The sequence below is a fragment of the Salvelinus alpinus genome, chromosome 7, assembly GCF_045679555.1.
Source record: "Salvelinus alpinus chromosome 7, SLU_Salpinus.1, whole genome shotgun sequence".
Lineage (NCBI taxonomy): Eukaryota > Metazoa > Chordata > Actinopteri > Salmoniformes > Salmonidae > Salvelinus > Salvelinus alpinus.
The window spans coordinates 848,998-863,460 of NC_092092.1; the positions used below are offsets into that span (position 1 = coordinate 848,998).

Here is a 14,463-nt window from a genome sequence, read left to right on the forward strand (position 1 = left end):
TGTGCCCGCTGGAGGACGACACGGTATGGGGGGTTCAGAATGTGCCCGCTGGAGGAGGACACGGTATGGGGGGTTCAGAATGTGCCCGCTGGAGGACAACATGGTATGGGGGCAGAATGTGGAGGAGGACACGGTATGGGGGCAGAATGTGCCCGCTGGATCAACACACAGTATGGGGGGTTCAGAATGTGCCCGCTGGAGGAGGACACGGTATGGGGGGTTCAGAATGTGCCCGCTGGAGGAGGACACGGTATGGGGGGTTCAGAATGTGCCCGCTGGAGGAGAACATGGTATGGGGGGTTCAGAATGTGCCCGCTGGAGGAAGACACGGTATGGGGGGTTCAGAATGTGCCCGCTGGAGGAGGACACGGTATGGGGGCAGAATGTGCCCGCTGGAGGACGACACGGTATGGGGGCAGAATGTACCCGCTGGAGGACGACACGGTATGGGGGCAGAATGTGCCCGCTGGAGGAGGACACGGTATGGGGGGTTCAGAATGTGCCCGCTGGAGGAGGACACGGTATGGGGGGTTCAGAATGTGCCCGCTGGAGGACGACACGGTATGGGGGCAGAATGTGCCCGCTGGAGGACGACACGGTATGGGGGCAGAATGTGCCCGCTGGAGGACGACACGGTATGGGGGCAGAATGTGCCTGCTGGAGGAGGACACGGTATGGGGGGTTCAGAATTTGCCCGCTGGAGGAGGACATGGTATGGGGGCAGAATGTGCCCGCTGGAGGACGACACGGTATGGGGGCAGAATGTGCACGCTGGATCAACACACAGGATGGGGGGTTCAGAATGTGCCCGCTGGAGGAGGACACGGTATGGGGGGTTCAGAATGTGCCCGCTGGAGGACACAGAATGGCATCTGAGCAGATCATCATGAACTTAATCCGGTTACATCAGCCAATACAATAAATAAAAAATCTGCCTTTTTATTGGTGTGGGCATAATTCACAAACCTCCTTTCCTGCTTACTGAAAGGCAGATGTAGAAAAGGCATAATGGTGAGGATACTACATGAATTGATAAGACAAAATGGCCTACTTTTCTTCATGTATACCTACCACCTTTCAGAGGGAGCTGATGATCAATGATATACAGAGAAAATCTGATATTACTTGATTATTAAGGAACTTGGAAGCATAAAGCCCATTTTCCAGTTGGGTTTGGCTCAGTAAAACACACCAATTACCTGTCCTAATTTAAACAATGGGTACTAATGTGGTATATCTTGTATTTTTTGTTGTTTGTAAATCTCACTTATTTGTGAGATTGTAAACAGGTTTTTTGACATTTTTTTGGGACATACAGTGGGGAGAACAAGTATTTGATACACTGCCGATTTTGCAGGTTTTCCTACTTACAAAGCATGTAGAGGTGTGTAATTTTTATCATAGGTACACTTCAACTGTGAGAGACGGAATCTAAAACAAAAATCCAGAAAATCACATTGTATGATTTTTAAGTAATTAATTAACATTTTATTGCATGACATAAGTATTTGATACATCAGAAAAGCAGAACTTAATATTTGGTACAGAAACCTTTGTTTGCAATTACAGAGATCAGACGTTTCCTGTAGTTCTTGACCAGGTTTGCACACACTGCAGCAGGGATTTTGGCCCACTCCTCCATACAGACCTTCTCCAGATCCTTCAGGTTTCGGGGCTGTCGCTGGGCAATACGGACTTTCAGCTCCCTCCAAAGATTTTCTATTGGGTTCAGGTCTGGAGACTGGCTAGGCCACTCCAGGACCTTGAGATGCTTCTTACGGAGCCACTCCTTAGTTGCCCTGGCTGTGTGTTTTGGGTCGTTGTCATTCTGGAAGACCCAGCCACGACCCATCTTCAATGCTCTTACTGAGGGAAGGAGGTTGTTGGCCAAGATCTCGCGATACATGGCCCCATCCATCCTCCCCTCAATACGGTGCAGTCGTCCTGTCCCCTTTGCAGAAAAGCATCCCCAAAGAATGATGTTTCCACCTCCATGCTTCACAGTTGGGATGGTGTTCTTGGGGTTGTACTCATCCTTCTTCTTCCTCCAAACACAGCGAGTGGAGTTTAGACCAAAAAGCTCTATTTTTGTCTCATCAGACCACATGACCTTCTCCCATTCCTCCTCTGGATCATCCAGATGGTCATTGGCAAACTTCAGACGGGCCTGGACATGCGCTGGCTTGAGCAGGGGGACCTTGCGTGCGCTGCAGGATTTTAATCCATGACGGCGTAGTGTGTTACTAATGGTTTTCTTTGAGACTGTGGTCCCAGCTCTCTTCAGGTCATTGACCAGGTCCTGCCGTGTAGTTCTGGGCTGATCCCTCACCTTCCTCATGATCATTGATGCCCCACGAGGTGAGATCTTGCATGGAGCCCCAGACCGAGGGTGATTGACCGTCATCTTGAACTTCTTCCATTTTCTAATAATTGCGCCAACAGTTGTTGCCTTCTCACCAAGCTGCTTGCCTATTGTCCTGTAGCCCATCCCAGCCTTGTGCAGGTCTACAATTTTATCCCTGATGTCCTTACACAGCTCTCTGGTCTTGGCCATTGTGGAGAGGTTGGAGTCTGTTTGATTGAGTGTGTGGACAGGTGTCTTTTATACAGGTAACGAGTTCAAACAGGTGCAGTTAATACAGGTAATGAGTGGAGAACAGGAGGGCGTCGTAAAGAAAAACTAACAGGTCTGTGAGAGCCGGAAATCTTACTGGTTGGTAGGTGATCAAATACTTATGTCATGCAATAAAATACAAATTAATTACTTAAAAATCATACAATGTGATTTTCTGGATTTTTGTTTTAGATTCCGTCTCTCACAGTTGAAGTGTACCTATGATAAAAATTACAGACCTCTAAATGCTTTATAAGTAGGAAAACCTGCAAAATCGGCAGTGTATCAAATACTTGTTCTCCCCACTGTATTTCCAACTTCAGTATCCAAAATGTTCTGGCTCCTCCCATAGGATATAGTAATTACAAAAATGTATAACGCTGAAAGTAGGGTTTTGGTGTTTGTCATTAGCATTTTGGTGAGCGCTATGCTAGCCAGCCCAAAGGTTACATGGCCACAATCAAGCTACATTATGAATCAGAATATCATGGGAATTTTATACCACAATTCATTTGACGAGGAAAAGAGGACTGACTGCCAGATGCCTCTGGATCTGCAGATAGAGAAGATATTGGCTCAACGCTCACCAGCCCAATGAGTAGGTGCAGGAGGTTTAGGCTTGAGATCCAAAGGCCTTGAATTCACACAAAATGTGCCTCTAATCCAGGGTTTCCCAAACTCAGTCCTCTGGACCCCAAGGTTTTTGCCCTAGCACTACACAGCTGATTCAAATAATCAAGCTTTGATCATTTATCAATTGTGTAGTTTTATGTATTTATTTTATTTAACTTGGCAAATCAGTTAAGATCAAATTCTTATTTACAATGACTGCCAAACCCGGACAACGCTGGGCCAATTGTGTGCCGCCCTATGGGACTCCCAATCACGGCCGGCTGTGATGCAGCTTGGATTCGAACCAGGGGATGCAGCATGCAGCGACACTGAGCTGCAGTGCCTTAGACCGCTGCGCCACTCGCCACTTTCACAACACTAAAACGTGCACCCCATGGACCGAGTTTGGGAAACACTGCTCTATCCAAATGGTGTTGAAGTCATTAAACCCGCAGCTTGAGGGACATTTACTAAGTGTTGAAATGATTAAACAAAACAGCATGAGGGCCATTTACTAAGTGTTGAAGTCATTAAACACACAGCTCGAGGGCCATTTACTAAGTGTTTAAGTCATTAAACACACAGCTTGAGGGCCATTTACTAAGTGTTGAAGTCATTAAACCCACAGCTCGAGGGCCATTTACTAAGTGTTGAAGTCATTAAACCCACAGCTCGAGGGCCATCTACTAAGTGTTGAAGTCATTAAACCCACAGCTCGAGGGCCATTTACTAAGTGTTGAAATCATTAAACCCGCAGCTTGAGGGCCATTTACTAAGTGTTGAAGTCATTAAACCCACAGCTCGAGGGCCATTTACTAAGTGTTGAAGTCATTAAACCCACAGCTCGAGGGCCATTTACTAAGTGTTGCAGTCATTAAACCCACAGCTTGAGGGCCATTTACTAAGTGTTGAAGTCATTAAACCCACATCTTGAGGGCCATTTACTAAGTGTTGAAGTCATTAAACCCACATCTCGAGGGCCATTTACTAAGTGTTGAAGTCATTAAACCCACAGCTCGAGGGCCATTTACTAAGTGTTGAAGTCATTAAACCCACAGCTCGAAGGCCATTTACTAAGTGTTGAAGTCATTAAACCCACAGCTTGAGGGCCATTTACTAAGTGTTGAAGTCATTAAACCCACATGCCTGAAACATTTTACCTGCTGTGCTACGTTTAACTATACTATCAACCTGAAGTGCAGCACATCCTCCTGTTTTGTAAAAATAAGTATGAACGCAGAGGAATTAACAAGCTACGTGTAGAATATAACACCGGAATTGGATGATATAAAATCGACACAAAAACACCGAAACACACTATAGAGCTGGAGAAAAAGTGACAGGCAAATGAGAGGTCTGTATGTAAACCTGCATTCGAAACACTTCATTAATCACAACAGATAGTCATTGCACCACCATTCTACACGTACTGTATCTACAAGTGATATCAATGCTTTGACAATACATCTTGATATGGTTTATAAGTGGTGACAGAATGTACTGTCAAAGAAATCACAGAGAGAGCCAGAGAGAGCCAGATTGAGAGCGAGTGAAAGACTACTGGAGATGCAGCTTCATCCAACTGACTGTAGTTAGCCAGTAAATTAGTGTAGGTTACCTTGTGCTGCCATTGTGTCAAAGCTTTTATACTCTATGAAACATGGTTTGAAGTTGAACTGTGGTACAATACTGTACTGAGTCCACCGTCATATGGAATAAGGGTTTATTAGACATGCATGGAGTAAGTCTTTGTCAGAGCTAACAAGCCACAACTGAATGACGCACGTCATTTTGTTATTAAACTCAATGAAAAAATGGCACTAATGGATCTACACACATCTGCGAGTGATGTCACAGAGCTGTGCCAATGCATCATGATATGGCCTATAATGTAACATATTGACTACTGTCAAACACATTTTGAATTCTACTGTAGCTGTACAGTTGTAGAACTGTAGTTTATTGTGTGCTTACCTTTCGGAACATTTACAAAAAACTGTTCCCGAAAAATCCCTTTTTCAGGACCCAGTCTTTCTAAGATAATTCGTAAAAATCCAAATAACTTCACAGATCTTCATTGTAAAAGGGTTTAAACACTGTTTCCCATGAATGAACCATAAACAATTAATGAACATGCACCTGTGGAACGGTCGTTAAGACACTAACAGCTTACAGACGGTAGGCAATTAAGGTCACAGTTATGAAAACTTAGGACACTAAAGAGACATTTCTACTGACTCTGAAAAACACCAAATTAAAGATGCCCAGGGTCCCTGCTCATCTGTGTGAACGGGCCTTATGCATGCTGCAAGGAGGCATGAGGACTGCAGATGTGGCCAGGGCAATACATTGCAATGTCCGTACTGTGAGACGCCTAAGACAGCACTACAGGGAGACAGGACGGACAGCTGATCGTCCTTGCAGTGGCAGACCACGTGTAACAACACCTGCATAGGATCGGAACATCAGAACATCACACCTGCGGGACAGGTACAGGATGGGACACAACAACTGCCCGAGTCACAACAGGAACGCACAATCCCTCCATCAGTGCTCAGACTGTCCCAATACACGTGAAATGGTATGAAATCTGAACTATTGATCACTCAAGAAGAAGTGAGTCCTCGTAAGAACATTGACCGACGCAGAAAACTGGACATCTCACTCCCACGACGACCCGGAAGAATCTACAAAGGATAATGGCGACCTCGACTGGGCAAACCAGAGCCTCACACCCACCAGCTCAACTATCGAAGCCAGCTTCACGTAAATACAATGCACTACCTTTCTCAGAACGAGCGATCGTTAGTGGCATATGTATTTATGTGAGAATTGCTTCCCAGGTCCGATAGAGACCCATTCCTTAGTCTTTCTTCCAACCCCCCCCTCTAAATATATCGTGTTATAACCAAACTGTCCCACTAGGGACCGTATTTACTGTATAATGTCATGTATTTTATATTCTGTAATTGTTTAATTAGTTAGTAAATAAATAATTGAGCCAATTGGTGTATGGATGATTCATAGTATAGGCTGGGTTCGTGCAGATAACCAAGAATTTTACGACGTTCAGAAGAGACTGATAGAAGGTAAAGAATAATGAATAACTGATTGACTGATATTGATATAAAAGATCTTCATATCTTTAAGTGGATTCGGGAGATAACCGCTCTATATAAACTAACTCTTCCGTGGTGCCCCAGGTTATTAACGAGTTAATTGTTGAATGGTTTAATTCAAATCACGTAATCAATCAAATGTTAGGTAATCGATTTGATAAAATAGCTTGTCATCACATTAAAGAAGTCAGAGACACGACACTATGTATGCTTGGAATCAGCATAAAAAGGGCTATTGACAGCAACTCATCAATGTTAGATGTCATAAATGAGGACCGGAAAAAGAAAGTGGAGGAAAACTGTACTTACATTAAAACAATTGCAGATGTGCTGCTATTAACTGCCACTCAAAAATATAGCGCAGAGAGGTCATCGAGAGTCTTTTGACTCTCATAACAAAGGGTATTTTTTTTTGACAATCTTAGAAGAAATAGCAAAGCATGACCCTCTCATAGAGAAAATGATGAATGCATGTGGCCATGCTAAGTACACAAGCCACCAAATCCAGAAGGAAGTTCTTGAGGGCTGAGCTGAGATGGTACAACGTGAACTAATAAGAGAAGTAATAGAAAGTTAAGTTTTTAGTGAAATTGAAACCCAATGTCTTTAGTTGTGAGGTACTATTACAACGGAGCCATCCACGAAAGCTTTTTACACTTTCACTCAGCTGAAAGCTTAGATGCAGCAGGTCTCACAAAAATTATAATTGATTGCCTTGAAAAACATGGTCTGGACTACAGAAATAATCTTGTGGGGCAAGGCTATGACGGTGCATCCGTCACGAGCGGAAAGCATTCTGGTGTGTCTGCACGGATTAAAAACAGTGCAAGATTTGCATTTTATGTGCACTGTAATGCACATTGTTTGAATGTGGTTCTTGTCGATGCTGTAAAATCAGTGTCTGAGGCAGTTAACTTTTTTTTGCTCTCCTGCAGAAGCTTTATAACTTTGTATCTGGCTCGTACTCTGGCTGTATCCACAGCAGCAGCAGCCCGGGGAACTACGGAGACTTACGGATGTAAGGTGGGCATGCAGATACATGGCATGCCGTAAATGTTATTTTTTGTAAATAAACTATGCAATTTATCTTATCTCCTTGGTGTTTGTTTGAGTTTTATTTTCTGAAAATATTTTGGGATGTATTTTGGGATAGAGCCAGATTAAATATTTATAAAAACAGAGTGACCTAAGTCTCTCCAGTATGTGAGTACAGTGTGTGTGTGTGTGTGTGTGTGTGTGTGTGTGTGTGTGTGTGTGTGTGTGTGTGTGTGTGTGTGTGTGTGTGTGTGTGTGTGTGTGTGTGTGTGTGTGTGTGTGTGTGTGTGTGTGTGTGTAAGACATTGAGCTGCAGTTCCGAGGTAGAGACACTAGTATGTTAAATAATTCTAGTGAAGTAACCCTGTTGAACCACACTATCTGTCACATTGAAGAACTCCGGGTTCAGTGAATTATCACTTCTACCTCTAAAACCAGCAATCAAAGGATTCATTCATGCTCCTTAGATGCCAAGTTAGGGTTACACACACATGTTCTGTCATGGTCTATGGAGCCCCTGAAGTAGCCCCGGCCACCTCATGTAGAAAACGCGAGTTCCACGACTGCTTCCTAGGTTCCGGCCTTTCTAGGGAGTTTGTCCTACCCACTGTGCTTCTACATCTGCATTGCTTGCAGATGGGTTTCTGTACAGCACTTTGTGACATCTGCTGATGTAAGAAGGGGCTTTATAAATACATTTGATTTGATTGAGATACCAACATTATAAGAAAATGGTAGGTGCGTGTGGTCAGAAAACCAATCCGTGTCGGGTGTGACCACCATTTGCCTCATTGCAGCACGACATCTCCGTTGCATAAAGTTGATCAGGCTGTTGACTGTGGAATGTTGTCCCACTCATTTTCAATGGTTGTGTGAAGTTGCTGGACATTGGGGGGGAACTGGAGGACGCTGTCGTACACGTCGATCCAGAATATGCAAAAAATGCTCAATGGGTGACACATCTGGTGAATATGCAGACCATGGAAGAACTGGGAAATGTTCAGCTTCCAGGAATTCTGTACAGATCCTTGTGACATGGGGCCGTGTATTATCATGCTGAAACATGAGGTGATGGCGGAGGATGAATGGCACGACAATGGACCTCAGGATCACATCACAGTATCTCTGTGTACTCAAATTTCCAACGATAAAATGCAATTGTGTTCGTTGTTCGTAGATTATGCCTGCCCATACCCTAACCCCACCATGGGGCACTCTGTTCACAACGTTGACATCAGCAAACCCGCTCACCCACACAACGCCATACACGTGGGTCTGCCATCAGGCCGGTACAGTTGATACCGGGATTCACCCATGAAGAGCACACTTCTCCAGCATGCCAGTGGCCATCGAAGGTGAGCATTTGCCCACTGAAGTCAGTTACGACACCAAACTGCAGTCAGGTCAAAACCCTGGTCAGGACGACGAGCACGTAGGTAACTGCCACTTGAGTAAATGAGGGATACAATATTGAAAGCATGATGTGCTTCTACACAGGAAGTTGCAGACACTTGTAGAATCTATGCTAAGGCGCATTGAAGCTTTTCTGGCAGCTCAATTAAGATCCAATCAAATTGTATTAGTCATATGCGCCGAATACAACAGGTGCCTTACAGTGAAATGCTTACTTACAAGCACTTAACCAACAATGCAGTTAAAAAAAATATGGATAAAAATATGAAGTAAAAGTAACAAGTAATTAAAGAGCAGCAGTAAAATAACAATAGCGAGACTATATACAAGGGGTGTACCGGTACAGAGTCAATGTGCGGGGGCCCCGGTTAGTTGAGGTAATATGTACATGCAGGTAGAGTTATTAAAGTGACTATGCATAGATGATAACAACAGAGAGTAGCAGCGGTGTAAAAATGTGGGGGGGCAATGCAAATAGTTTGGGTAGCCATTTGATTAGGTGTTCAGGAGTCTTATGGATGGGAGTAGAAGCTGTTTAGAAGCCTCTTGGACCTAGACTTGGCGCTCCGTTACCGCTTGCCGTGCGGTAGCAGAGAGAACAGTCTATGACTAGGGTGGCTGGAGTCTTGACAATTTTTAGGGCCTTCCTCTGACACCGCCTGGTATAGAGGTCCTGGAATGCAGGAAGCATGGCCCCAGTGATGTACTGGGTCGTTCGCACTACCCTCTGTAGTGCCTTGCGGTCGGAGGTCGAGCAGTTACCATACCAAGCAGTGATACAACCAGTCAGGATGCTCTCGATGGTGCAGCTGTAGAACCTTTTGAGGATCTGAGGACCCATGCCAAATCTTTTCAGTCTCCTGAATAGGTTTTGTTGTGCCCTCTTCACGACGGTCTTGGTGTGCTTGGACCATGTTAGATTGTTGGTAATGTGGACACCAAGGAACTTGAAGCTCTCAACCTGCTCCACTGCAGCCCCGTCGATGAGAATGAGGGCGTGCTCAGTCCTCCTTTTCCTGTAGTCCACAATCATCTCCTTTGTCTTGATCACATTGAGGGAGAGGTTGTTGTCCTGGCACCACATGGCCAGGTCTCTGACCTCCTCCCTAAGACACTTTCAGTTGGCGTTTCCTTTATTTTGGCAGTTACCGGTAGCAGCAGGCTACACGGAGAATGGAACAGCTGTATAGGAGAAACAGCTTGAGTCGCGTAAATGGGAATATAACATTGCAGATAAAGTTTTGAATGAGAGAATTGTGTGTACAACATCTAAAGTCCTGCATCACTATACTGAGAGCTTTGGTGTTTGTCCCGATGGGCATTAGGATCTGGTTGCATGCAGCTGTGCACTGAATTTATGATTACTTGGGTTCTGCCAGCTGTGGGCATGTGGTCAGGATTAAATCCAACCCAAGGTAAACAGTTACTGTACGGTACCCTTTATTCTGTGATGTATCATTTTTTCCTAACATCTCACCAATGTCCGTTTTGGACGAGACTGATTTGACAAATTACAATACTTACACTTTATAGTCAATTTTGACACTAAAATAAATGTTTCTCGCTCATATCGATTCCATATAGCCCATTTTCTAAATGAAAAGTAGCTTTTTAGGTGCAGTCGATCCAGGGCCCTCAAACTCAACTCTGGGCCTCAAAACTAGATCCACTATGTTTTTTCCTTTTCCCCCAGTAATCAGGGACTGATTTTGACCTGGGACACCAGGTGGGTGCAATGAATTATCAGGTAAAACAGAAAAACAGCAGGATCCGGGCCTCGTAGGGTAAGAGTTAAATTCCCCTGCTCTAGGGTAGGGCTCTCCAACCCTGTTCCTGGAGAGCTACCGTGCAGGTATTCGCTCCAACCCCAGTTGTAACTAACCAGCTAATTATTAAAATCAGGTGTATTAGAGTGAAGAGCTACCATCCTGTAGGTTTCAAAGAACAGGGTTGGAGCCCGCTGGTTTAGGGGTTAGTTAGGGACGTCCCAAGGATTCCAAAAAAGCACTAACCTTGGTGAATCACTACCACATACATGTAATCTCTCTTTGCATAATCCTAGCTCCCTTTCCTCCCCTCCTTAGCTTTCCTAAATCCATTTCCTCATATCCTTGGCCTTCCTAGTTCGTTTTCCTATCTTAATCTCATTTCTTCTAACACCCTTTCCTTTCCTCCTATTCTAGTTTCCTTTCCTTCTTCACTTGCTCCCATTTCCTCCCCTAACTGTATTTTCTCTTCTCCTTCCCTTTCCTAGAGCTCAATTCAAGATTGGCTTAAAAAATTATATATTAAAAAAAAGATCGTGTTGATGCAGAGATTGAAGTCAATCATAGGAATGTGGGCGTATGGATAATATAATAATGAGAAATACATAGTTAACACACAAAACAGTAGATGCAAAGATTTGTTTGAAACAGAATGAATATCTGACTGCGTCTTCTATGAGCACTTCCGGTAAAAATCACTCTCCCGATTGGTCGAATTTAAAAATGAGACCGCGACAGTTTAGGATGACAACAGAAGACGGAATTTCGTTGCGAAACATTTTTGTGGAAAAAAAAAGTCTGTCACGTAAGTAGACATTAAAAACCCTAATATCAATAAGATTTTTTCCCCCTAATGATTCGAATATATAGGGTAAGTTAGTGGTTTGCATGTCTCTTCATTATGTTACAAAAAGACTAACGTTACCTAGTTAAGTTAGCTGTGTTGGCGTCGCCTCGTCGGAATAGTGGTTTAGCCAACGTTAACTAGCTGTCAGTGCAGTTACCAATTTGTTTCGTTAAAGCCAACAACATGTTCACCTTCGCTTGATTAGTGCTGTGATCTGCTTACGTTGAATGTCGAAGGTGATTTGTTAGCTAGCTAGTTGCTAATGTGGAAGGTGCGTTGTTAGCTAACTATAGCCAGTGCTTTGCTCAACACCTGTTTCTTTGTCCCACCACATTATTTGACACAGGATGATGGAATCAGGTTATCACAGCACATTGGAAAGCGCGGAGAGGGAAATTAACGTCGACGACCTGAGGAAAGACCTTATATCAGAGTTTCACTCACAGGAGTCATGCCTTGAAGAGAATGAGCACTTGCAAGTGTACCTCCGCATTCGACCGTTCACATCAATTGAAAGTGAAAATGGCGAATCACAGGTAATTTAACACACTGCTCTGGCTTGAAATAGTTTTTCACAAGAAGCACACACGTCAGGTAACAAGAGCCTTGGATAATAACTGTTGACCAAAGTTTAAATTTACCATTGACTTGTGACTTGCTGTCCTTTGCTCTACAAATTCAAGGACTGCGTTTCCATTGAGCCCCCAGACAAGGTCCTCCTCAAGGCTCCAAGGACTTCCCTCTCAGCAGGGCTTAGTGACAAATCAGTCCCTCAGACAGCTCAACGGTTCCAGTTCTCACAGGTCAGTCAGCAGGGCCTGTCAGTGCCATCCAGGGACTGTATACATATATATTTTTTTGCCTGCCAGCTAGATCTTACACATTTAGAGTAATGGTGATTTTTAATGTGCACTGTCCCTGTAAAACACATTTTTAACAAAGTAGAACCCAAAAAACACACAAGAAAATAAATAATAACCACGATCTCATAAGGAACAGAAGATAGATCTTATAACAACACTGTTCATTTATTTTTGTCCTCAGGTCTTGGGGCCAGAAACCTCTCAGAGAGAGATGTTTGATGGCACAGTGAGAAGTCTGGTCAAGGATGTTCTGGAAGGTGGAAATTCTCTGGTTTTCACATATGGAGTCACAAATGCGGGAAAGACATTCACATTTCTAGGTTTGATTTCTTGATATATATATATTTTTTTTTAATTGCCTTGCAGCGTTGGAAAGATGCATACTGTTTTGACATAACATCCTACTTGTACACAAGGGCCGGCCTGAGTTAGTTGTTGCACAGATTCACTGTGGAAACGCAATCCTTTTTAAAGTCAAATCATATGTTGACCTTTCACCCCATTTCAAACCATGCTCTTTTATGGCCAACTCCCACAAACACTAAGAAGACATGATTCACACATTAACAGATCTTCAACACCTGTTGTGTTTTTAAGGTCCAGAGGCCAACGCAGGGATCCTCCCCAGGTCTTTGAATGTCATCTTTAACAGCATTGAGGGGCGTGTTTACAACCAGATGACTATCAAGCCACAGCGATGCAGAGAGTTCATCAGGCTCACGAAAGATCAGCAGAGTGAAGAGGCCACTAGCAAGAGAAATCTCTTCAGGCTCCTCAAGGAGGTACAGGGTTGGTTTATGAACCCAAATTCGTCATAAAAATATTTTTTTAAAGCCATTGCATTACTCAACAAGTTTTTCTTTGGGTTTAATAATTTATTTTATATCATTGCTCTTCCCCCATAGAGTGATAACCTGAAAAGCTCCACCAGCCAGACAAGCTCCACCAGCAAGACAAGCTCCACCAGCAAGACAACCCTACAAGGCAAGGAGATTCATCATTTATGTGGTCTTACACCACCATGCATGTTCATGTTTTGCATTTATACATGATTGTCACATGTCACGTTGCTCGCTCTCACTCTGTGTGTGTGAGAGAGCGCGCCCGTTTGGTGCATCGTTTGTCATCACAATAGACTTCTATCCAACAAGAGGGTTCGTAAACAGTCTAACCACTTGTTTCTCTGACAGGGTCCACACTAAGTGACATTGAGAGGACTGTGACTGAAGACGCTTTCAGTCTGGCTGTTGACGCACACACCAAGTTCTCAGTCTGGGTGTCCTTCTGTGAAATCTACAATGAGAATATTCACGACTTGCTGGAGCCCATACCGATCGGAGCCCTGAAGAGATCCACGCTGCGGCTGTCGCAGGATGTCAAAGGCAACTCCTTTGTAAAAGGTAACAGATGCATTGGAGGTGTAAAGCATATATATTGCTGTCTAACAAGTGCTTAATATATCTATCCTGGGAATCGAACCCACAATCCTGTTGTAAAAGCACCACGCTCTACCAACTGAGCTGCAAAGGACCAAATGTTCCTGCGTGTAATTTCAGATCTGAAGTGGATACAAGTGAACAACGCGGAGGAAGCCTACAAGGTGATGAAGCTAGGAAAGAAGAACCAGAGCTTCGCCAGCACAAAGCTCAACCTCCTCTCGAGCAGGAGGTACGATCATTTTTAAAAGCACGTTATTTTCCCTTTTCCAATTTTATTAATTTGAATGTTTCTTTGGGCTGTTACTAACTTGCGTGAGTCAAGTTCACACAGAGTAGATTGCCCGCTGTGCTCTTATAGAAATCTCTTCCTATGCTCAGCCACAGCATCTTTTCTGTTCGTATCCTGCGGATTGAAGATGCTAGGATTCCTCGTGTTAACTCTGTCAGCGAGTAAGTGAAATTGATATTTTATTCATTCGCTCACAATAATAAATCATCTTCTATAAGCACCCATGCAGTACTTGTGGGTGTGTAAGGCAGGGCTGTTTTTTTTCTCCTTCCTGTTCAGGCTGTCCCTGTGTGACCTGGCTGGGTCAGAACGGTGCGCTAAAACTCAGAATAAAGGGGAGCGTTTGAAAGAAGCCGGGAACATCAACACTTCGCTGATGACGCTGGGCAAGTGCATCAACGCCTTACGTCAAAGCCAGCAATCCAAGTGAGCCGTGTCTGCTTTTTGACATGCGTAATACAGAGTC

At 44.0% G+C, this 14,463-nt stretch overlaps 1 protein-coding gene across 3 annotated transcripts in view; it reads left to right on the top strand.

Moving 5' to 3' along the window:
* Positions 1-11,159: 11,159 nt before the first annotated feature.
* LOC139580310 (kinesin-like protein KIF20B) overlaps positions 11,160-14,463 on the top strand; it is a 74,856-nt gene continuing 71,552 nt past the window's right edge. The window contains exons 1-10 of one of the 3 annotated variants that reach the window (XM_071408852.1): positions 11,160-11,364; positions 11,753-11,942; positions 12,090-12,209; positions 12,451-12,589; positions 12,867-13,051; positions 13,175-13,253; positions 13,460-13,669; positions 13,826-13,937; positions 14,087-14,158; positions 14,277-14,423. In XM_071408852.1, the coding sequence (XP_071264953.1) occupies positions 11,754-11,942; positions 12,090-12,209; positions 12,451-12,589; positions 12,867-13,051; positions 13,175-13,253; positions 13,460-13,669; positions 13,826-13,937; positions 14,087-14,158; positions 14,277-14,423 (1,253 nt within the window). In that variant the 5' untranslated portion in view covers positions 11,160-11,364; position 11,753. The remainder of the gene's footprint in view (positions 11,365-11,752; positions 11,943-12,089; positions 12,210-12,450; positions 12,590-12,866; positions 13,052-13,174; positions 13,254-13,459; positions 13,670-13,825; positions 13,938-14,086; positions 14,159-14,276; positions 14,424-14,463) is intronic. The other 2 variants (XM_071408851.1, XM_071408853.1) reach the window with 2 other exon arrangements.